This window comes from Miniopterus natalensis, chromosome 6, assembly GCF_054644295.1.
Source record: "Miniopterus natalensis isolate mMinNat1 chromosome 6, mMinNat1.hap1, whole genome shotgun sequence".
NCBI classification, from domain to species: Eukaryota; Metazoa; Chordata; class Mammalia; order Chiroptera; family Miniopteridae; genus Miniopterus; species Miniopterus natalensis.
The window spans coordinates 29,097,876-29,122,330 of NC_142086.1; the positions used below are offsets into that span (position 1 = coordinate 29,097,876).

General features: G+C 42.0%; 1 protein-coding gene across 4 annotated transcripts in view; it reads left to right on the plus strand.

The window, feature by feature from the left end:
* The first annotated feature begins 9,456 nt into the window (after positions 1-9,456).
* Positions 9,457-24,455, plus strand: part of NXPE3 (neurexophilin and PC-esterase domain family member 3) — a 42,746-nt gene continuing 27,747 nt past the window's right edge. Inside the window, exons 1-3 of one of the 4 annotated variants that reach the window (XM_087818134.1) lie at positions 9,534-9,551; positions 10,044-10,132; positions 19,787-20,075. In XM_087818134.1, coding sequence (XP_087674260.1) covers positions 19,983-20,075 — 93 coding nt within the window. In that variant the 5' untranslated portion in view covers positions 9,534-9,551; positions 10,044-10,132; positions 19,787-19,982. Of the gene's footprint in view, positions 9,552-9,979; positions 10,133-19,125; positions 20,076-24,455 lie in introns of those variants that run through there. The other 3 variants (XM_087818133.1, XM_016209428.2, XM_016209430.2) reach the window with 3 other exon arrangements.

Consider the following 24,455-nt stretch of genomic DNA (forward strand, 5'->3'; position numbering starts at 1 on the left):
ATATCTACATCACTTGAAAGTATGTAAGTAACTTTTTAAAACTCTACCCAAGTCACTTTTGCTAGTTACAAGCTCTTTCTTTAGATTGTGTTTATTATTATTATTGATGGTTTGTGTTTTTTCTGCTTAACTACGTTTTGCAACAGTATTTTCCCATTGTTTTATTGCAAATGTATATCATTTTGGAATTATTATCTATTAAATAGGCTCTGAGAGATACTCCTGAAAAAACTGCTCTTTATTTATGAATTTCTTTTCCAATAGAAAAATGTGTTATAAATTCCAAAGAAATGAACTTGCAAATAAATGTTAAAAATACCATAAGTGGTTAGGAGCCTCTTGAACAGGGGCCAGGGAAATACTTAAAAGACGATGAGGACACTTAAAGCCTAGTTGTCTATATGCGATTGACTGTCCTTAGCATTTTTATTTCATAACCTTGAGGCATTTACACACTTAGATTTTGGTTTGCTTATGTAGGCTGCCATGGTATTAGAGCCACTTAATTTATTTAACAATAATAAACCTCAATATTATTATTCAGCTTACCAGGGATATACCATAAGAATGTCTGAGAATTTTTGCAGCATTGGTCAGTAGTTTAAGCTTTATGAACATAGTGATTGCATAAATGTGAAAAATATTAATAAAAAGTAAATTTATTCATTCACATTTGTCTTATGGAAATTTACACCATTGGAACTTTCAACAATTTCAAAACAAATTACAGTTGCTAACCAAATAAAGATAGATTTATTTTGCAGTCCTTAGATGCTTATAATCTCTTTAGTGAAATTGTGCATTCGTCCTTACTTTGAAATGGGCAGAAGAGTGCTTAAAAGTGAAAACAGAGAGAACTAAACTGTCTACTACTTACTTATAGTATTAAATAGAGCCTAAAATTTTAATCTTTAAATTATCTTTGTAATTATAATGTCTTTGAAAAGTCATTCATTAGTTTCCCAGTTTTGATAATGTACCATTGTCATGTAAGATTTACCATTAGTGGGGAATGGGTGATAGGCACATAGTACTTCCCTGTATCATTTTTGCAATTTCCTGTGAGTCTATAGTTGTTTCAAAATAAAAAGGTTTTTTTGGAGTCAGTTATGAAACAATTATTTTTACAGTTTTTGTATTAGTTACTTGTCATAAAATGAGTTTGTGCACATATTCATGTAGAAAAGCTCATGATTTAGAATTTAAAGATGAAATGTATTTTATTACAAGAGAGGTAAATGGTCAGTTTATACTTACTCTTTTCAGTTGACATTTCTCTGTATAGTCTCATTTTCCAAAGCTTTATATGCTAAAGCCATTTTTATTGTTGAGAGTATTACAGATGTCCCCCATTTTCCCCCTCCGCCCCCCCAGCCAGCTCCCACCCCACCCCAGGCCTTCGCTTGACTATTGTCTATGTCCATAGGCTATGCATATAAATTCTTTGGTTAATCTCTTCCCACTCCCTCTCCTCCCTTCCCTCTGAGATCTGTCAGTCTGTTCCATGCTTCCATGTCTCTGGACCTATTCATCAGTTTATTTTGTTCATTAGATTCCACTTATAAGTGAGATCATGTGATATTTGTCTTTCTCTGACTGGCTTATTTTTCTTTGCATAATAGTGTCCAGGTCCATCCATACTGTCCCAAAGGGTAAGAGATCCTTCTTTTTTACAGCTGTATCGTATTCAATTGTGTAAAGGTACCACAGCTTTTTCATCCACTCATCTACTGGAGACAGCCCAAGTGATGGGCACTTGAGCTGTTTCCAGATCTTAGCTATTGTACACTGCGCTGCTATGAACATAGGGGTGCATATATTCTTTCTGAATGGTGTTTCAGGATTCTTAGGGTATATTCCCAGAAGTGAGACTGCTGGGTCAAATGGCAGTTTCATTTTTAATTTTTTGAGGAACCTCCATACTGCTTTCCAGTGGCTGCCCCAGTCTGCATTCCCCCAGCAGTGTACTAGGGCTCCCCTTTCTCCACACCCTCACCAGCACTTGTTGTTCATTGATTTATTGATGGCAGCCATTCTGGCAGGTGTGAAGTGATACCTCATTGTCATTTTAATTTGCATCTCTCTGATGATTAGTGAGTCTGAGCATTTGTTTCATATATCTATTGGCCATCTGTATGTCCTCTTTGGAGGAGTGTTTATTCAGATCCTTTGCCCATTTTTTAATTGGATTGTTTGTCTTCCTGGTGTTGAGTTGTATGAGTTCTTAATATATTTTGGAGAGTAACCCCTTATCATATGTATCATCGGCAAATATGTTCTCTCATACTGTGGTTTCCTTTTGCATTTTGAGGATGGTTTCTTTTGCTGTGCAGAAGCTTTTTAGTTTGATGTAGTCCTATTTGTTTATATTTTTCTTTGTTTTTCTAGCCCTAGGAAATGTATTGGTGAAAATTCTGCTATGTGAGATGTCTGAAATTTTACTGCCTATGTTTTCTTCTAGGATTTTTATGATTTTTTTACTTACATTTAAGTCTTTTATCTATTTTGAGTTTATTCTTATGTATGGCGTTTGCTGGTGGTCTAGTTTCTTTTTTTCTTTTTCTTTTTTTGCAGGTACCTATCCAATTTTCCCAGCACCATTTATTAAAGAGGCTGTCTTTACTCCATTGTATGCCTCCTTCGTGAAATATTAACTGACCATAATGGCATGGGTTGATTTCTGGGGTCTCTGTTCTGTTCCATTGATCTATATGCCTGCTCTTATGCCAACACCAGGCTGTTTTGATTACAATGGCTTTGTAGTATAGTTTGATATCTGGTATTGTGATACCTCCAACTTTGTTCTTGTTTCTCAAGATCTCTACAGCTATTCAGGGTGTTTTTGGTTCCATATAAATTGTTGGAGTATTTGTCCTAAATCTGTGAAATATGCTGATGGTATTTTAATAGGAATTGCATTGAATCTATAGATTGCTTTGAGTAGTATGGACATTTTAATGACATTAATTCTTCCAACCCGTGAACACTGTATATGCTTCCATACAGGTCTTTTCCCTCCTTGGTTAAGTTTATTCCTCGGTATCTTATTTTGTTGTTGTTACAATGGCAAGTGGGATTGTTTTTTTAGTTTCTCTTTCAGAGGGTTCATTATTGGTGTATAAAACTGCCATTGATTTTCAGATGTTAATTTTGTATCCTGCTACTTTACCAAATTCATTTATTAAATCTAGTAGTGTTTTGGTGGAGTCTTTAGGCCTTTCTATGTACAATATCACGTCACCTGCGGACAGTGACAGTTTTACTTCCTCCTTTCCAGTTTGGGTGCCTTTTATGTTTTCTTCTTGTCTGATCGCTGTGGCTCGGACTTCCAGTACTATGTTGAATAAGAGTGGTGAAAGTGGACAACCCTGTCTTGGTCCTGTTCTTAAGGGAAATGCTTTTAGGTTTTGCCTATTGAGTATGATGTTGGCTATAGGTTTGTCATATATATTTAGGGTGGCACCGGCCCTTGGAAGAAGAGAGCTTCTCGCCCCCTTCTATCTCTGCAGCTCACTGCCAGAGGCCCTATGGAGGTCTCTGAGGAGGTCGCTCTAAAAGTCCCGGTTCTGAGTTGCACTTCTCCCCCCGTGTGGGATTCCACTTGGAAGGTGGCGCCAGCAGATTTGGGGAATACAAATCCAGGCAGCCCTTTTGGGGGGATGTCATAGGCCCTTGGCCCTCTGGAGGGGAGCTAGCTGCTTGCCTTCTGGCTAGGTGGCAGCAGCGCCCCACCAGAGATCCTAAAGGGAGGCTTTCAAGTGCGTGCCTCAGCCTAGCTTCACAGCTGCGCGCTGCCTGAGGCCCTGAGCCGGGCACTTCCACTGGGGGTGGCACCTGCCTAAACCATGGGAGGGCAGGAAGATTGGCTCTTGTTCCCAAGCCCCTCAGCTCAGTATTTGTGTAAGAGTCTGTCTACAATTTCTCCACACACACACACACACACACACACACACACACACACACACACACACACACAAAGTGCACTTTAGGTTCCTGTTGGATGCAGCCAACAGTCCTTTATGCTGGGCTGTTTGTCTCATTTTGAGTTGTAAGAGCTCTTTACATTGTCTAGATAAAAATCCTTCAACAAATATCATTTTTCCCCCCTTCTGTGGGTTGCCTTTTCATGTTCGTAATCATTTTTTTTTTTTTTGAAGAGGAACAGTTTTAGGTTTTGAGGGAGTCCAATGTATTGCTATTTTTAATAGTTTGTGCTTTTTTGGTGTTGTATTTAAAAAATCTTTGCCATACCTAATGCCACTAAGGTTTCCTCCTATCTTCTATAAATTTTACAGTTTTAGCTCTTACATGGAAGGCTATGATCCATTCTGAGTTATTTTTGTGTATGGTTTGAGGTTTATTTTTGCATATGATTATCCTATTGTCCAGTACCAGCTGTTGAAAAGACTGGTCTGTTCCCATTTAAGTACCTTGGTACTTTTGTCAAAAATCAGTTGGCCAAATATGTATGTGTCCATTTCTGGATTCTCTTCTGTTTCAATGATTTATTTGTTTATATCTCAATATTAAACTATCTTGATGACTATAGCTTTAGCCTCATTCCTGAAATTAGGTAACATAAGTCTTTCAACTTTGCTGTTTTTTAACACTGTTTTCTTTGATTATAGATGCCCCAGAGTTCTGTGGCTTTTGTAAATTCTACTTATCATGTACCATTTCAATTTTTAGTTCTTCTAAAATGGAGTGAGAACTTAAACATACTTGTAAAACCATCTGAATGCAGAATACTTCTAGATTTTTATAATTTCTCCTTCTGATCTTTGGGAATTTTCTTGTCCACACTTAACTCAATAGCAGATTTTTGCTTTATTCTTTCGAGCAATTTGATTTTGAATCATTCCAAATCACTTAAATGTTGTTTTCCAAGAATATTTTTGCTTTTTATATTTGATTTCAAAGGTTCCTATAACAGATAACTAAATTATATAATTATAATAACATAAGTAGCATAAACTGGTTTGGAAACAAGAGGAACTCCAATGGGTAGGAATGGGAATGCGTGCTCTGGAATGGGAATAAAGTGTGTCATCAGAATAACAAAGCTGTTATTGCTGTTTCATTTGCATTTGAAGGTAAAGAAAATCTTTTTGCGCTTCCAACAAGATTCTTCAAAATTTAGGTAATCTAACATAGAGAGCTGAGAGGATATGTCCTTTTAAAACAGATTAGTAGTTGCCGGGAGTTGAGGAAGGGCCTGCACATGGGAATTTTTAGGGTGATAAAACTGTTGTGTATGGTACTGGGGTTGTGGATACATGATCCTATGTATTTGTCAAGATCCACAGGTCAGTACACAAAGACTAAAGTTTTACTCTGTACACATTTAACCCCCAAATCTCAAGTAGGATGCCAGGGGATCTAAGGGTGGAATGTGGACTATGATAAATGATTTGAACTGTATTGCAAATACATGGCATAAACTCACTGAAGAGGGCAGGAAAAAAGGAGATGACCCAAGTAACTCTGGAAAACTGTTCTGACCGGATAGTGTGTCTCAGTCCATTTGGGCTGTTATAACAGAATACCATAGACTGGGTGGCTTATAAACAACAGAAATTTATTTCTCACAGTTCTGGAGGTTGAGAAATCCAAAATCAAGACATTGGCAGATTCAGTGTCTAGTGAAGCCTAGCTTTCTGATTCATGGATGACCATCTTCTGGGTAAGTTCTTACATGGTGGAAGGGGTGAAAGAGCTCTTTGGGGTCTCTGAAGCAGAGCAAAGGAATATGCATTAACTGCGAAATAGGGAAACAAGCCCAGCACAAGCTGTTGAGGACTATTTTATCTCTTATAAAGTAAGTGCTCCTGGCCAAGGCTAACTGCATGAAAGGCTGTATGTAGGAGACTGCCTTTCCCAGCAACAGGCAATTAAGGTTAAATGAGGTTATAAGAGTAGGGCTCTAATCTGATGAGATTGCTGTCCTTTTCAAAAATTGATTTTGAGAGAGAGAGAGAAACATCCACATGAGGGCACAATATCCATCTGTTGCCTTGTGCATGCCCCCTACCAGGGATTGAGCCCGCAACCTGGGTATGTGCCCCAAACAGGGATTGAACTGGCAACCTTTTGGTGCACGGAATGATGCCCAACTAACTGAGCCACACTGGCCAGGGCAAGATTGCTCTCCTTTTCAGAGGATGAAGAGACACCAGAGAGTTCTCATTCTCTCCCTGCCATGTAAGACACAGTAAGAAGGTGTTTAGAAGCCAGGAAGAGAGCTCTCACCAGGAACTGAATCAGCTGGCACCTTGATCAGTGACTTCTAGTCCCCAGAACTGTGAGGAAAATAAAGTTCTGTTTTTAAGTCACCAGATCTATGGTACTTTATTAAGGCAGCCTGAGCAGACTAATACAGGCACCAAATTTTTCTTTCTTTTAGTTTTCTACCCTTGGCAGAATCCTCTCAGGGTTGGTTCATGGTGTTTTTGGAATAAGGTAGTTGGTATCTAATGTGATAGCAGTCACTTATTTTGATCAATGCTTCTTCGATGGTTCTTGGAGCCCAAATTTCAGTCACTCAAAAAGAGGAAGCAAAGGAACTAAATCAGGAGCTGACATGGGCTCAGGAGTGCTTGTGCTCTCCAAGCTTCTGCCACCAGAAATGCAGCCAGATTTGCTGGTGTATCCCTTCAAGTTAGCTGCATCAGAAACAGGTTTAATTTAGCTTTTGCTTATCTAATTTTAAGATCCATGCTTAGTTTTGCTTAAAGAAATATAGTAACATTAGCATCTAAACTATTTTTCAGACAAGTCAGAAATGAACAGTTCCTTTGGTTTTATATCACAACATACATATATTTATATATGTTCTCATTTTTTTCCCAACTAAGTTAGGTTATCATATATGCAACACTTAGAAATTTATTATGCTGTGTCATAACCTGAGATAGGGACTTCAAGAAGACGAGATTTGGGACACCGTATTAGGTACTTTTCATTTGTAATTTCATTTATTTCTAAGTGCAGGCAGTGTTGCCCCCAATTTATAGTTGAGGAAATGAACTCAGAGAAGTAAAGCAATTTGCCTAAGATGGCACTTCTAGTAAGAGGCAAATCTATGGATCAGACCCAGGCAGGCTAGGATCCAAAAGTGCATATTCTTCCTACCGCAGTGTTCTGCGAGTGTGGTGATTGTGTAGTCAGAGCTATTTTAAGAATCTAGTAGTGATGGACAGGCCTCTCTGGTCCAGCCACTCTTGTTTGTGGCTATAATGACAGTCAAATATATGTAAGAACATTCAAATTCCTCAGTATTACAACTGCCTGTATGAATGGGCATTAATAAGGATCACTAATGCAGTCCAAAACTATGATCACTTAGCATATCCTGTCTAAGTATTTGCCATTTGCCAGAGAGCCAAACTGTGAAATATAGGTGGCTGGGAGTGTACTTACTGGGGAGACAGGACTTGACAGAGCAAAAGTCTGTCCCATGGGGCTCTTCATCATTAGGCACAGAGGCAATGGAAGCAATTTTTATGATTACAAAAGGCTCTGGAAGGCTGAATTTCCTGGAGGAATGAGGAGAATGAAATGCTTTCTCCAGAAGAGGCTGCCCAAGTACAGAACCTCCTTTTGTTCCATTCATGAGGCTGGTCATTCATGCATGTAGTCCTGCCACAAAATCATCTAAATAAACACGTAGAGTCCATTGTGGTCAATACATGTAAAAATAATTAATGTTAGCTGTAGCTTATATGAATTCCTCTTCTTCAGCCTTGAGGTAATAACCTGGGGGCAGGTATACTTCCAGAGCCTGGGTTTTGCTTGGATAAATTTGGTTACCTCCACTGTTCTCTCGCAGCAGAGTGATCCCTCTGTCTTCTAAGGACGTGTGTCAGTTCCTAAATTTCACAAGGCTGCTAGGGATATTTTACTGGTTAGAAGAATGTCCAAAATAGGCTAGTCCAGAATTGGGGGGCAAGGTGAGGGATGTTCAGACGGTTTGCTGGAAGCCCCACATCTTGTACGCAGAGAGTAAAAGGAACAGGGCTTATTCAAGGACAAAGAGAAGAATAAGTGGACTAGTAACGTTCCTGGGAGACAGGAGACCTCCGTGCTTGTCTTCTTGAAGGAAAGATTTCACTCAAGAGACAAAGTGTAGCCAAGTAAGTACGAATTTATTGGCTGCAGAAAAAATATACCAAAATATACTTAGGACAGTGAAACAAGGAAGGTGCATAGAAGTAACAGGAGCACCTAGGCTGGCTACCCTGGCTCACTGAGGAACCAGAGGGAGAGAAGGGGGCCTTGCAGACAGTTTCAGGGGGCAAGCCCAGGACAAGCTGCGACTGCCCATTGCTCCCCTGGTTGCAAGTCTCCTGGGGTCCCCTTGGAGGGAAGAAGGGGGAAGGAGATGGCACAGGTGTGCTCCCCTGGGGGGTGAAGTGCTCACTGGGTCCTTTGTCCTGAGTGTATTTATCTCTTTCTTGCAGGTGGAAATCTTAGGGAAGGTCTTAGGGGAATGTCTCAATAGAATATTCATCAGCTTTCCAGATGTGCTCTTTCGGAGTCGTGGTCTCCACTGATTGGCTGGTGCCAGGGCAGGGGGTCATTAGTCACTGCAGCTTGTCCTAAGGCAGCCAAGGTGTCACTTGTCTGGTTTTGCTGCTTTTTTGGGCCTGAGGCTGAAATAAAACTGAGATGTAATCTTTACCAAGGACAAGGCAGGGGGGCTCTAAACTGCATGACTAGCTATGTGAAAAGTCAGGGGTCCAAACTGAAAAACCAGCAATATGCTAGGGGAGGAAAAGTTAACCTGGGGGTGAGGTTCTTGTTTGCCCACTCCTGCCCCTTGCTAGGCGTCTGGGGCTTCCTGCCCTGGTGAGCTTCTGTACCTGGCCCATCTAACAAACCATTTACTCTCAAGTGTCCTTAGTTTAGGGAAGTTAGAATTTACTAGGTGGCTGCAAACTGCTGTTTAACAATCTGCCTGTGTTTCCCTATTCCACTTGTCCGGGGATTTTCCTAGCTTTTACTCTTCTAGAATATTAAGAATCAAGTAAAGATTCAAGGACCACTTGTCCCCCGATGGTGCTTGTCAAATCGTGTCTCTCTGACACAGGGAACAATACATTCCCTACTCGCGGAGGCACAAGTAGGGGCATCTCCGGTTGGTCGCTTTTCAAGAAAAGACTTGAAATGGATGCTCCCTGGGGAAACCCTGCCTGTCAGAAGGTGGCGAGCAGCCGGTCCGAGCAGGCCCAGCGTTCAGTCCGCAGGGCGACAGCGGCAGGGCACCCAGGAGGCGCAGGAGCCGGGATGCGGGCGGATGGCGCGGACCGCTGGGCGCGCCAGCTCCGCCCCCCGCTCCGGGCCGGGCTGCCCCCGCTGGGCGCCGGCCCTGTCAGTCAGCATCCTGGGCCCGCCCCTCCCGAAGCTCGGCCAATCGGAGCCCCGGGTCGGGGGTGGGCCGACGTAGCGTGGTCACGAAGCGGGGGTCCCGGCGGCCTGAAATAGCAGCGACTGTCTTGAACATCAGTGTCCTCAGCTTCCGGGGAGCGCGGGGCGGCCTGCGGGACCTGGAGGTGAGTGCGGACCTGCGGGTTGGGTGCGCACACCCGGCCGAGCCTCCGCCGGCTCGGGCGACCCATCGCGCAGCTGCTCGCGCGGGCCTCGGCGCTTCCAGGGCTCTTCCCAGCGCGCGCGGGCTCGGTTCCCGGCCCGGCCCGGCGCCGAGGAGGTGCAGCCGCGGGGCCACGGCTGCGGCGCGGAGCCTGGAAGGACGGGCTCGGCCCGCGGCTGGGACGGGGTCGGAGCCCCGCGTTTGCCGCAGCGCGGCCTGGAGCTCGAGCCGGGGCGGTCCCGTTGGGAGGGGCCGGGGCAGGGCGGGAGCGTCTCCACCCTCGGTTTTCTGGACTTGCTGCAGCGCGGGCTCGTGCAGCTTTCGGAGCTGCGGGGCGCAGCCAGACCTCGGGACGGCCGCTTGCTTACAGACACCCCGCCCCCGCCCCCCATCGCTGCGCTGGCCCCCAGCGCTTTGGACTCCTCTGGCCTTACTGACATCAGATTCTTGTCAGACGGGAAGAAACGAGTGTGACCAGACAAGGTGCGACGCGGGGACCGTGGCCTGCTGCCCGTATCTGCTTGATCGAAGGCCACGAGAGTGGTAAGGGAGTCTCAGGCAGGGTTTATTAAAAACATTGCGTGTAACTGCCTGTTTGTAAACTTTTCCTTGCTTTTCGTTATTTACTCTAAAGGAAGATGGTTAACACATTTCCTAAAGATAAAGTCCCACTGCTCTGATGGGCCTGCCCCCTCCTCACGGTGGTTAATTATCATTTGGAACATCTGGGTGTGCTTGAAGCTGGCGGGACTGCCTGCTCCGATCAGCTGTCTGATTACAGTGGAGGCCGTGCACACTATTCTTCCGTGGTGTTGGGTTCTGCTTGCCTTTGTTGAGTATCTTCTCTCTCTGTCTGTTATCCTCACAGTCTCTCTGGGCCTGATAAAGTGCTGTTATTTGTTACTGATAAAGGAAACGTAGGGATAGATCACTAAAGTCGAGTTGGCTGTCCCCTGTGCCTCGGAATTGGGGTGTCCCGACCATGCAATGGAAGTTACAATTCAGACATTTCAGAAAGGCCATCCCTGACCAACTGATACAGATAACACTCCCTGGCCACCCTAGTGGTTCTGCTCTCTGGCTGCACATGATAATTATCTCCAGACCTTTATAAAAAGCTGTTTCTTGGCCCAACTCCCACAGATTGTGTCTGGTACATTTGGTCTGGTGTACTCCGGGCATTGGTATTTTTAAAAGCTTCCAACATTATATAAATGTGCATGCAAGGTTGAAGACCATTGTCTATCAACATGCCCTGATTTTTCTTTATAGCAGTTGCTGCTCCCTGACTTATTTAACTGATTCGTTTACTTCACTTCTCTACCAACCCGCCCCCCCCATGAAGGCATGGGGACCTTTCGCCTGTGGAGTGGGGGTGGGTGAAGGAGAAATGGGGTCTGGGAGAACAAGTCCTGCAGACCTCTGTCTCTGCTTCATCTCTGTCCGAGGATTGACCTTCTTTGGTTGACCCATCATTGTCATGGTCTTGGATGTGTCTCTGTTTTTCTCTTTAGACCCTGCCCTTTTAAGTTTCAAGGTTTTACTCAGTACCTTGTGAAAAATACAGTTGTTCTTTGAAAAGTTTAGGTATAAACATTAAGTTTGGGTTTGTTTCATGTAAATCTGTGCTTTTTGTCTTTTATGTAGGGGTCCATGTATTCTGAATTAAAATTGCAGACACTTGCTCTGATAAGTACAATTACAGGTCATAGTGCTTAGGATGGGGACTGCCCCAGAAACTGGATGTATGGTTGTCCTCTAAAATATTCTTTGTGGAATGGTTATATAAGAACATTAGCTTCCCAGAGGATGGGGTTGCTGCCTAATTTTCTGTTTAGTACTGCACTCAAGTATCTTATTTGTGCTATTGACAATTGTAATTCCATTCCAAGTGATGTAAGCAATCACTTTATAATTCTCTCGTGAGGTAATGATTAGGAAGTCAGGTACCTAATGGCAGTCTAGGGTTGTTGCCACAGGCCATAAAGAAGTTAGATTGGCTGGTAAGTAGTCTTAATCAAAATTTGGCAAAGCAGATCATGCTTTTTACTTTCTGCTTGTCTTTTGCACATAAATATGAAGCATGAGTAAGCAGTGAACAGACACTTCAGAAAGATTTGAAAGCAGGACTGGTCAAATTTAGATTCCTCATGGGGTAATCATAACTTTTAGATTTGTCTTGATGCCCCTTGTTTTCTGGTAGGGTGAATCTTTGAACTACGTAATTGTTCTACTCTTTAAGAAAAATAGCACATGACCCTGGCCAGTGTGGCTAAGTGGTAGAGTGCTGGCCCATGCACCGAAGTGTTCCTGGGTTTGATTCCCAGTCAAGGGCACTACCTGGGTTGCAGATTCGTCCTGTGCAGGAGGTGACCAATTGATGCATCTCTCGCACTCACATAGATGTTTCTTTCTTTCTCTCCACCCTCCCTTCCTCTGTCTTTAAGAATCTAAAGAACTTAATAAACTGATGAACAGAATAATTCAATGACATGGAAGCATAGATGAGACTGACGAATGTCAGGGGGATGGAGGAGGTCGGGTGGGTGGAGGGGGAGAGAGTATCCAAAGAATTTATATGCATATATGCACAACCCAAGGACGCGGACAATGGTGGGGAGAGGGACTGGGGAGGGGGATGGGACGGGGTGGAACAGGTCATTGGAGAGAAAAAGGGACATCTGTAATATTTTAAACAAAAATAAAAACAAACAAAACAAAAAATAAATAAAATTCAATGGGAAAAATATCCTCAGGTGAGGATTAACAAAGAGGAAAAAAAAAGAAAGAAAAACAAAAAGAATACACGGAGCTTTTACCTTTGGTTTACATTTCCTTCATGTATATAAAGTTTTGACCTTCAGCTCATATCTGAAAGTGATTTGCCATGTTTATGTATATAAATAGCCAGATACTGTGTTTTATTGGTAGGAAAGGAAATATTCCTATCTCCACTCCTCTCACTATGTTGTACTGAAGTCTCTGTACATCTCTGCTTTAAAATGGTACTCTTGATTTCAAGTATGTTTTCCTTGACTTCATTTCAGTACATTAACCTGTACATCATGTACTTATTTCTGTTGCAGCAAGAAGAATGGTATAAAAATGAAAAAAACATGAACGTGCTTCCAATGTGGCAAATAAGAGCTGCTGTCCTGATTGCTTGAGGTCAGGACTTCACACTGGAAAGAAAGTTAGATGTAAACTTTAATTTCTTCGTTCTAATAAGCATCTTTTCTTGGGAACTGGAAATTTCCAATAAAGATAAAGTATATTTATTATATATTTTTATTTTTTGGGTTGATCTAGGAAACTTCTTTCTACAGTCATTCCCATCTAGCACTCTTGCTCTTACTCAATTCTAAGGCAGTTTGAGATACTAAAGGGTATTTTTCTGTTCTCTTTGCAAATAGCTTATTTTGTTATAATGCCTACTTTTAACATTTATAAGAAAATCACAGAAACCTGTTACATATTTTTTCTTTCACTTTCAATCTTTTAATTTAATTACTTAACAAATTTTATTTTTCAATTACAGTTTACATTCAGTATTATTTTGTGTTATTTTCAGGTGTACAGCATACTGGTTAAATAATCATATACTTTACAAAGTGCTGCCCCAGGCAGTTTTGCTCAGTGGCTAGAGCATCAAAGTCCCAGGTTTGATTCGGGCCAAGGGTACATACTTTAGTTGCATACTTGATCCCTGACCCCAGTTGGGGCATATGCGGGAGGCAACCAATCGATGTGTCTCTCTCACATCGATGTTTCTCTTTCTCTCTCTCCCCCCTCCCACTCTCTCTGAGAAGCAATGGAAAAAATATCCTCGGGTAAGGATTAAAAAAAACACCAAAAAAAAAAGTGTTTCCTTGATATTTCTAGTACCCATCTAGCACCATACATAGTCATTGCAATATTATTGACTATATTTCCAATGCTGCATTCTACAATCCCGTGACTGTTTTGTGACTACTAATTTGTACTTCTTAATCTATTCACCTTTTTCACTCACTACCCCAAACCCCTTTCCCTCTGGCAACCATCAGTTCTCTGTATCCATGAGTCTGTTTCTCTTTTGTTTGTTTGTTAATTTTGTTCTCTAGATTCCATCTATAAGTGAAATCATATAGTTTTTGTCTTTGTCTGACTTATTTCACTGAACATAATACCCTCTAGGTCCATCCATGTTAAAGCAAATGGTAAGATTGCATTTTTTTATGGCTGAGTAATATTCTATTGTACCACAACTTTTTTATCCGCTTGTCTGTTGATGGGCACTTGGGTTGCTTCCATATCTTGGCTTTTGTTAATAATGCTGCAATGAACATAGGGGTGCATATATTCTTTCAACTTAGTGTTTTGGGTTTCTTCAGCTATATACTCAAGTGAAATTGCTGGGTCATAAGGCAGTTTCATTTAAAATTTTTTTATTACCTTTCTTACTGTTTTCCATAGTTGCTGCACCAGTCTGCATTCCTACTAACAGTGCAGGAGGGTTCCCTTTTCTCTATATCCTTGTCAACACTTGTTTGTTAATTTATTGATGGTAGCCATTCTGAGGTGTGAGGTGATATATCATTCTGGTTTTAATTTGCATTTCTCTGATGATTAGTGACATTGAGCATCTTTTTAATACGTCTGTTGGCCATCTGTATGTCCTTTTTGGAGAAGTATGTATTCAGGTACTTTGCCCATTTTTAAAATTTGATTGTTGGTTTTTTGGTGTTGAGTTGTATGAGTTCTTTATAAATTTTGGATATTAATCCCTTATCACGTGCATCATTCGCAAATATCTTATTCCATTCAGTAGGTTGTCTTTTCTTTTTGTTTATAGTTTTCTTTGCTGTGTAAAACTTTTTAGTTTGATGTCCCATTTGTTTTTTTCTTTTGTTTCCCTTGCCTGAGAAGATATGTCAGAAAAAAGATTGCTAAGAGAAATGTTCAAGATTTTACTGCCTATGTTTTTTTCTAGTTTTATGGTTTTGAGTCTTTAATTCATTTTGAGCTTATTTTTGGATATAGTATGAAGGTGGTCTAGTTTCATTTTTTGGCATGTATTTATCTGCCCAACTATCTTTATCCCATTGTATGTTTTTGCCTCCTTTGTCATATATTTATTGACCATAAAGGCCTGGGTTTATTTCTGAGCTCTCAATTATATTCCATTGATCTGTGTGTCTGTTTTTATGCCGGCACCATACTGTTTTAATTACTGTAGCTCTGTGGTATAGTTTGATATCAGATAGCATGATACCTCCAACTTTGTTCTTTCTCAAGATTGCTGTGGCTATTTATGATCTTTTGTGGTTCCATATAAATTTTTGGATTATTTGTTCTAGTTCTGTGAAAAACGCCATTGGTATTTTGATAGGAATTGTGTTGAATCTGTAGGTTGCTTTGGGTGGGGCGGACATTTTAATGATGTTAATTTTTTTATCCATGAACACGGTATGTGCTTCCATTTATTTGTATCTTCTTTAGTGTCGTATAATTTTTTGAATACAGGTCATTTACCTCCTTCATTAAGTTACTCCTGGTAATTTTATTTTCTGATGCAATTGTAAATGGGAATTTTTTTTTTTAAGTTTCTCTTTCTGATAGTTCACTATTTGTGTATAAAAATGCAACTGACTTCTGAACATTTATTTTTGTATCCTACTTAAGTTAACTGAATTCACTGATAAGTTCCAGCAGTTTTTTGATGGGATATTTAGGGTTCTCTATACAGTATCATGTCATCTGCAAATGACAGTTTTACTTTTTTCTTTCCAGTTTGGAGGCCTTTTATTTCTTCTTCTTGTCTGATTGCTGTGGTTAGGACTTCCAGTACTATGTTGAATAAGAGTGGTGAAAGTGGACATCCCTGCCCCTGCCTGTTCCTGATCTTTTTTTTTTTTTAAGATTTTTACTTGATTTTTATTATTAAAAAAAAATATCTTATTGATTTGAGAGAGAGGAAGGGAGAGGGAGAGAGAGAGATAGAAACATCAATGATGAGAGAGTCATTGATCGGCTACCCCCTGCATGCCCCGACTGGGGATCGAGCCTGCAACCCGGGCATGTGCCCTGACAGGGAATTGAACCTTTATCTCCTGGATCCTAGGTCCATGCTCAACCGCTGAGCCACTCTCAGCTGGGCTTAATTGATTTTTAAAGAGAGAGGAAGGGAGAGGGAGAGAAGGAGTGGAACATCAATCGACTGCCTCCTGCACTCAACCTGGGCATGTGCCTTGACTGGGAATCCAATCAGCAACCTTTTGATGCAGGGGACAGTGCCCAAACAACTGAGCCACACTGGCCAGTGCTTATTCCTGACCTTAAGGGTAGTACTTTTAGTTTTTGCCCATTGAATATGATGTTGGCTGTAGGTATGTCATATATGGCCTTTATTATGTTGAGGTATGTTCCCTCTATTCCCACTTTGCTGAGAGTTTTTATCATAAATGGGTGCTGGGCTTTTTAAAATGCCTTTTCTGCATCTATTGATATGATCATATGATTTTTATTCTTCATTTTGTTTATGTGCGGTATCACGTTAATTGATTTACGGATATTGTACCAACTTTGCATCCCAGGAATAAATCCCACTTGATTGTGGTGTGTGATCTTTTTAGTGTATATATTTAGATGCTCAAATTTTGTTGAGGATATTTGCATGTGTTCATTGGGAATATTGGCCTATAATTTTCTTTCTTTGTAGTGTCTTTATCTGGTTCCTTAGGTGTAAGGTTAGATTGTTTATTGGAGAATTTTCTTGTTTCTTGAGGTAGGCCTGTATTGCTATGAATTTCCCTCTTAGGACTTTTTTCACTGTGTCCCATAGATTTTGGATTGTTGTGTTTTCATTTTCATTTGTCTCAAGGTATCTTTTAATGTCTTCCTTGGTCTCATTGTTAACCCATTGATTGTTTAGTAACATGTTATTTAGGTGGCTTTTTTGTTTTTTAATCCTCCCCCAGGGATATTTTTTTCCATTGCTTTTTCAGAGAGTGGAAGGGAGAGAGAGAGAAAGAGATTGATTGATGTGAGAGAGACACAGCAATTGGTCGCCTGCTGCACACACCCTGACGGGGGGGGGGGGGGGGGGCAGTGATCAAGCATGCAACCAAGATACGTGCCCTTGACTGGAATCGAACCCAAGACCCTTCAGTCCCTGGCTGACACTCTAACCACTGAGCAAAATCCAGTTGAGCTAGTAACATGTTATTTAGCCTCCATATGTTTGTGTGTGTTTTTTTCAGGTTTTTTTTCTTGTAATTGATTTCTGGTTTCATACTATTGCGGTCAGAGACAATGCTTGATATGATTTCAGTTTTCTTAAATTTCTTGAGATTAGTTTTGTGTCCTAACATGTGGTCTATCCTAGAAAATGTTCCATGTGCACTTGAAAAGAACGTGTACTCGGCTGCTTTGGGGTGAAATGCTCTGAATACGTCAATTAGATTAATCTGGTCTAGTGTATAACTTAAGGCTGGTGTTTCCTTTTTTGTTTTCTCTCTGGAAGATATATCCATTGATGTCAGTGGGGTGTTAAAGTTTCCTACTATGACTGTGCTACTGTCGATCTGTTTCTTTATGTCCATCAAGATTTGCTTTATATATTTAGATGCTCCTATGTTGGGTGCATAAAGGTTTACAAGGGTTGTAGCCACTTGCTGGGTTGATCCCTTTATCATTATGTGATGTCCTTCTTTGTCTCTTATTCTAGCCTTTGTTTTAAGTCTTTCATTTTAAATTGAATTGTTTTCCCATATTGTATTTAATGCCTTGTTTTTCCTTCTGTCTTATCTTTAGCTATTACTTTTAGAAATTAGCTTTATTCTTTTTTTTCTTCTTTTAAAATTTTATTTTTGTTTAAAATATTACAGATGTCCCTTTTTCTCCCCAGTGACCCTTTCCACCCCGTCCCCTCCCCCTCCCCAGTCCCTCTCCCCACCATTGTCCGTGTCCTTGGGTTGCGCATATATGCATATAAATTCTTTGTTACTCTCTCCCCCTCCACCCACCCGCCCTCCTCCCTCCCTCTGACATTCATCAGCCTGATCTGTGCTTCCATGTCATTGAATCTATTCTGTTCATCAGTTTATTAAGTTCTTTAGATTCCACATATAAATGAGATCATGTGATGTTTGTATTCTTAATATTTGTGATATTTATTTTCTGGTGAAAAATTAGGACATAAAATAAAAGGTGAAGGAGAAAAGTGAAAACTGCCCAAGTGTGACAACTGGCAACATTTTAGTACATGTGTGTTCAAAGAGAGGTCTGTTTGGTGTTCCTCAGGCTACATTTAGTTAGATATACAAACGGTCTCTCCTGTCTTCATGCTCTGCGTGCTCGTAGCAGGAAGTGAGGTCTTTTCCTGACATGATCCTCCACAACGATGTTCAGTAGAAGTCTCTGGCCGCAGAGGGCTTTTTGCATATTTGCATTTCTGCCTGTTTCTCTGCAGTTCCTTTAGCTCTGGAGCCTGCGGCCCCTGCCATTCTTCTGCACCACTGAGCACTGCTGTGCTGCTGCCGGCTGGCGCCGAACCTCGAACCTCGCTCACATTCTCTAAACTGATGGTGTTCCTGCAGCACGTAGGCCATGCCTGTCACGTGCAGCTGACTCCTGTGGGGTCTCATCTCTGGGCGCCTCCCTCTCTGGCCGTCAGGGAAACCTGATTCTTATGGCCAACTCCTTGAGAGGGATTTCTGCAGAGGAGCAGTTTGAGCCCTGGTAACAGTTTATTCCTCTGTTTCATGGCCATTTCCTTTCCAGAATTTAGAGGCACTTTGGGGTGGGTGGGTGCCTGGGTGTTGGAATGGGCAGTGTTGGGGGTCAGGAAATGGTTAAGTGCAGCCTTTCACAGTAGCTGGCATCTCTGTGGAAGTGGGCAGAGGGGTGGATTTATTCCTCTTTAATTTAGGAGGGGAACCGCCTCTGGCCTAATACAAGTATAAGCTTTTCCAGGGGAATTTCTGGCACTTAGTGCAGTGTGCGGTACAGAGTAGGCCTCCCTAATTATTTGTTGTGTGGAATGTTGAATCAGCTTATATCATGCAAAGAACTAAGTACTTTGAGAGGCAAGACGTATGATAGATTATCATTAACGTTTTTTTATGATGTATGGTTTTTGTTTCTTTTTTAAAAAAATATAGCCATAGATGGTGTAGTCTAATTGGGGAAACAAGAAATACAATTACAGAGATCAGCTGAGAAGTGAGAATAGTAAGGTCTGTGGGAATTTTGAGGATGGAGAGTTCGTTGCAGTGGCTTAGCCTTGTCTCCTTTATGAAGCGGGGGTGACGAAGGGTTGTCATGGTCCTTGTGGCATGGGAATGAATTAGGCAGGGGGAGTAGATGAGCGAGGGAATAGGGAGCTTACAGCCCCAACACAAAGCTGAGGTGTTCCGAGATCTGTACCCTGAATCTTCAGCTTTTCCTCCCTCCCTCCGTGGAAAGCCTCGCCGGGAATAAAATGCTAGCACTTTCTCTGCTTACCTATATCAAAATAGCGGCTGGGGAGAACATTTTGCATTCATTACATGGGGGAACAGGAGCAGCAGACTCTGAAGTCCTCTGCCTGTAGCGGATATGAGGAAGGAGTTGGGTTTCCTGTTACTCTCTCCTCGAGCTTTGCTTTTCTCTCCTACATCTTCAGAGCAGGTGTCTTTCCTCCTGTGCCTTGTTACCCAGCTGAGGGAGCATCGGGATCACATATGTGTTGGGGGAGCTGGAGACCCAAAGGGTGTTTCCTGACTTCTGCCATACAGAGGGAAAGCACTCTTTGTTTTTCAGAGTATGTCAGGATGGTTTGCACAGTATTCCAGAACCCTGCCTAAAACCACAATGTTTCCTCTTTAAATATAATTACTGCAATGTTATATAACTTGAACTATAATGGAATTGAAGTGATTTTGTTTACTTAGACTTCTGTAGAAAATTAAGTTACTTTAACTTTGCCATTTCTAAGAGTTTAAAAACATTCTTCTTTGCTCTCTTAGAAGTTAAAACCTAAATAGATAGTAGGGCTGGGGTTGGATTTCAATAAATTGTTTGGATGTGGAATAGATGTTACTTTGCTCTGGCTGTTTGCTTTCTCCGTGTGACTTTGGGCCTTCAGTGAGGTTAAAGAAGAGGAAATGTATCCTTCCTCTTACCCCGTCCCAGGCTGTTACAGTTGGTGATGTGTTTTCTGATCTCTCTTTGCAGGAGTCCTTTGAAGAAAAATGTGCTGCTTAGATCAATCCCAGCTTCTCCATTATCCTAAGAACTCTTAAGGATGCTAGCAGAAAAGAAACACGTGAAACTGAAAGCTCATCTGCAGCTCAGAAAAACAAAGACATGGAGTTTTGAGGCATGAAGGTAGCATGGCGTCAGCCATGGGTGATCAAGACACAGCCAGATAATGTGGTTCAGTTTCTTTCAGCTGCGTCTTTTCTGCTGTCTGCTTGCAGTGTTGATGGTAGTGGTGCTGATCGTGAATGTTACTCAGGTAGAGGTGAGTGCTCAGTATGCTCTTTCATAACTAAGGGAACCAAATTGCAGGATTTGGGGCTAACAACCTTGGGAAATGTCGATCATCAGGAAACTCATCCTGGTGTCAGTTCTTGGTTATATTAATTATTTGATAGCCTACAATGGTTATAAACTGCTAGTCACCAAGGGTACAGTGGTGAAGACAACAGACATGATTTCTTCATTTATGGAGCTCATATTCTACATAATGCATGTGAGAAAATAATAGTACTAAGTAATAATAATCATATGGTAATAAAGGATAATTAGAAATTGTGAAAAGTAGTATATAAAGAAAGGAAAGCGGGCTACTACTCCGGAGTAGCTTAAGGGTGATGAAGGAATGAATGCCTTTTCAAGGAGGCGCCCTTTTAGCTGACTCCTGGCAAAAAGCTAAAGGAGTATTTCAGGGAGGTAGTTGGTGATGAGTCTGTTTTGAAGATTACTGTATGGCAGTAACGGGCATGGCCCTTGTCTTACTGAATCCTGACTAGTGCCTGGCACTAAGAAGGTACTTGGGATTCCCGTCCCCCTACATCTGCCACCCCCTGCATGAACCCCTACATCACCAAAATGTTTGGAGTAGTTTCTATATAAAATGGTGCTGTCCTTTTAATTTTGTTGGCTTGTGGTAGCTCACAACTTATAGGTCTAACTTACTTATGGTATTTCTTTGTTTATTGGGTTTTGCTGTGGACTGAATGTTTGTGTCCCCCAAACATCCCAGCCCCGTGGGAGCTCAGGTTACTGTTCTCTTTCAGGCTCTCAGGTGGCCTTTCCCCAGCTTCTAGTAGTTTCATTATGTAACAGAGGGAATTGTAACCCACCCCACCGTTCTTTTGACATTGTTTCTGTAAATGCTCTCTGACTAAAATGTAGCTTGTAGATAAACAGCATGTTTGTATAAGAATCCTAGAAACTAACTTACTGAAGCTGCAGACTCCGACCTTCAGACATCCAAGTTCCAGGAGATTTGCTGACCTTCACACGTTGAACCAGCATGACAAAGACCAGGAGGACACGCACTTAGACCATCACTTGACCAGTTTCGAGGTCCTTATTGGAATGGACTGTGCTGGTCTGCACGTAGAGAACTTTTCCACACCCTCCCCTTGATCTTTTTGTTCTGCTTTGCCTCTCCCTCCTTATAAAAACCTCTGCCTGCACTGAGATGTTGAGATAGGCTTTGTGACAGGAGTCCGCATCTCCTCAGGTGACTGGCACTTGAATAAAACCACTTCCTTCGTTACCAGCATCTGTCTCACACATTTGTGTTTTTGTGGCGGCAGGCAGCCGAGCTTGGGCTGCGGCCCAAGTACTCCCCTGAGTGCTCGGGTGGGACGCTCTGGAGACCTCCGGAGCGCTCTCTCTGCAGCCCTCTCCTCCTGTGTGCTGCCTGTGGGTTCTGATCAGCTTGGTCTTTTAAGACGCTCAGCTCCATCGCCTCAACTGAAGTAGCTCACCAGGCTGCACCTGGGCTCGCCTGCCTATGCGGCAGCTTGGAAATGCTCTCAAGGCTGTAGGCAAAGGGCAGTTACAGTTACCACCTGCTTCTTTCCTTTCAGGCATCATTGTCTTTTGTTATCGTATGTGCAGTGTCTGGAAAACCATCGTTGAATATATTTTGGTTCTTTAAAAAAAGTTGTTTCAGGTGGAGAGGTAAATGTCACTGTTTCTCTATCTTGGCTGGAAGTGGAAGTCTGAGGGACTTGATTTTGAGGGGAAGGAGATAACAGAGAAGCTGGAGAGGTGAAGAATTAGTGGACCAAGGGGAGGAGGAGAGGGTGGGATCTAGAGCACAAATGGATCATGCAACTGTATGTAGGGTGAAGGGTGCATCGTGAGTGTTGTTATTTTATTATTTAGTACAGAGGAGGAGTCATGCTCCTTCCTCTGACCTAAGAAGGAAAGATGGTGTGATGGTTGGCAGTGTAGATACATTTGCTACTGGAGGGTAGGACATTGAGGGAGTTCTTTCCTGTAGAGGAGGTAGAAGGTGGAAGGAGGCTGGAGCCCAGGAGGTTTGTGTACAGGGCTTGAAAGAAAGGGGCTGGGAAATGGAGCTGACCCTCCAGGATGACAGGGGCAATACATTTCGAGACCGTAAGTGTGCATGGAACTCGCCTTCATCGGTTCTTCGAGTGTGTGTTTTCCTTTTACCACATTCAACAGCCGTGGTATAAGAGTAGAAAACAAGATAGTTGTGTAGATCTAGGGAAGGTAAAACGGTAGGAAAAGGGAGAAAGAAAAACTTGAGAGGGTAGGTCAGAGTTTCATATCATTAATGTTAGAGGCGGAAGGAATGTTATCAAATTCCCCTAATAGTCCTACGTTAGTTCTTGGAAACTTCTGGGCTGCATGTCAACTAACATTATCAGCTCTAATTTTCTGTACAAACTGAGCAATAATGGAGAAGGGGTTGGCTTTATTAAGACAATTCTGATACCAAAAATAATAAACAATTCTCTTAGTGGAGTGTGGTGACACATTTTCCCTTGTCTGAAGAGATCACCTTGTCCAGGATGAGAATATTGTCATGACTTTTTTTAAAAAAAAAATACATCTTTATTGATTTCAGAGAGAGGAAGGGAAAGGGGAGAGAGAGAGAGAGAGAAACATCAATGATGAGTCATTGATTGGCTGCCTCCTGCACGCCCCACGCTGGGGATCGAGCCCGCAACCTGGGCATGTGCCCTGACCAGGAATTGAACCGCGATCTCCTGGATTCTAGGTCGATGCTCAACCGCTGAGCCACGCTGGCCAGGCTATCAGGACTTTAAAACTGTTCATTGTATTACTGCGATGATAATTGATTTTTTAAAAACAGCTTGGTGGAGGGAAGTTGGAAAGGCTCCGAAACTTGGCAGTCTCCCCTCCCTTAATCCCCTGTCCAGTCTATGTTTCTGATCCTGATTATACCCTTCTTGTGATTAGAGTACCTGAGCATTTTCTAAAGAACACAGACTCAAACAATTTTTTAAAAAAATATTTTTATTGATTTTTTAGAGAGAAAGGAAGGGAGAGGGAGAGAGAAACATTGATGGACTGCCTCCTGCCCACCCCTACTGGAGATCAAGCCTGCAACCAGGGTATGTACACTGACCAGGAATCAAACCTGTGACATTTTGGTGCATAGGACAACGCTCAACCAGTCGAGCCAGAGTGGCCGGGCAGACAGACTCAATTTTAATAAAAAATATTGCATAATATGAGAAGGAGGCTATGTACCAATATGCAGCAAAAGACTGTAGGGAGAATTGTCTAGTGTTTCAGGGATAAGCTCTCATCCAGCATGGCCTGTATTTATTTGTTTTGTTTTTTTCTTACTAATATTTCAAGTATATATATTTTTCTGATTATAGAAACAGTACCAGTGTAATACTGAGGAATATTATTCATTTAGAACAGAATTCAGGAGGTAGGCTGGGCATTGTTTAGGCTTTGTTTCTCCATAAGTCTCTCGGCTGTGCCCTCCTTTGTGTGTTAGTTTTTATCTGCGGCTTTTATATCTTTGTGGTTGGATTGTAGGATGCAGCTGTAACAGGAAGTGGTTGCTTCCTTGTATATCTCCAGCTTGAGATGGTTTATTCCCTCAAAACCCTTCTTAAGAGATTACGTGCATCTTTTCATTTGCAGAGCACTGGTGGAATCTGAATTTGGCTGCATGCGTCGGAGAGAAACCTTGACCAACCTCTTCATAGTTCCAAATTGGGTCACATGGCCGTTCCTGAATCAGTCACTTGGGATTATCCCTTGATCAGTCAGGCCCTCTCCTGCGCTGACAGGTCAGCAAACAGCAGTGCCGTTTTTCAGTAGGCAAGGAGTGAAACAGATGTGGGACAGGAAACCTCTCGTCCACTGCTTACAGTGGCTCCAGGAGTGACCGACCATTGGTGTTTCCTCTTGGCTCTGAATCTAAAAGGATCACAGGCCCTGAAGTTGCCCGTATCACTGGCCTGGGATAGAGTTGTCATTTAGGAAAATTAAACAAATTGACCTTTTTGAATTCCTTTTGATTTGTGAATAAAATTCAGGTGGCTTAGCACCAAGTCTCTGGAGATTCTTGGATGGCTGCACGGGTCAGTCAGCAGGTCTTGAATGGTTGGTAGGGTTACCTAAGGTATAAGGGAGAGTGGGAAAGGAAGAGAACAGGGTAGGAAGGAGAGGGGATGTGTTGTGAGCACATTGTACATGGTTTAGTCCTTAATGGTTGGTTATATCCTCATAGCAACTAAAAATGAGAGGGAGGCTGAAGTATTTCCTAATGGTAATTAGTAGGTAAGGGAAAATTTACTTTTCTTTTTTAAAACTGAGATATAATTGACATGTAAATATGCAAGTTTAAGGTGTACAGTGTGTGGAT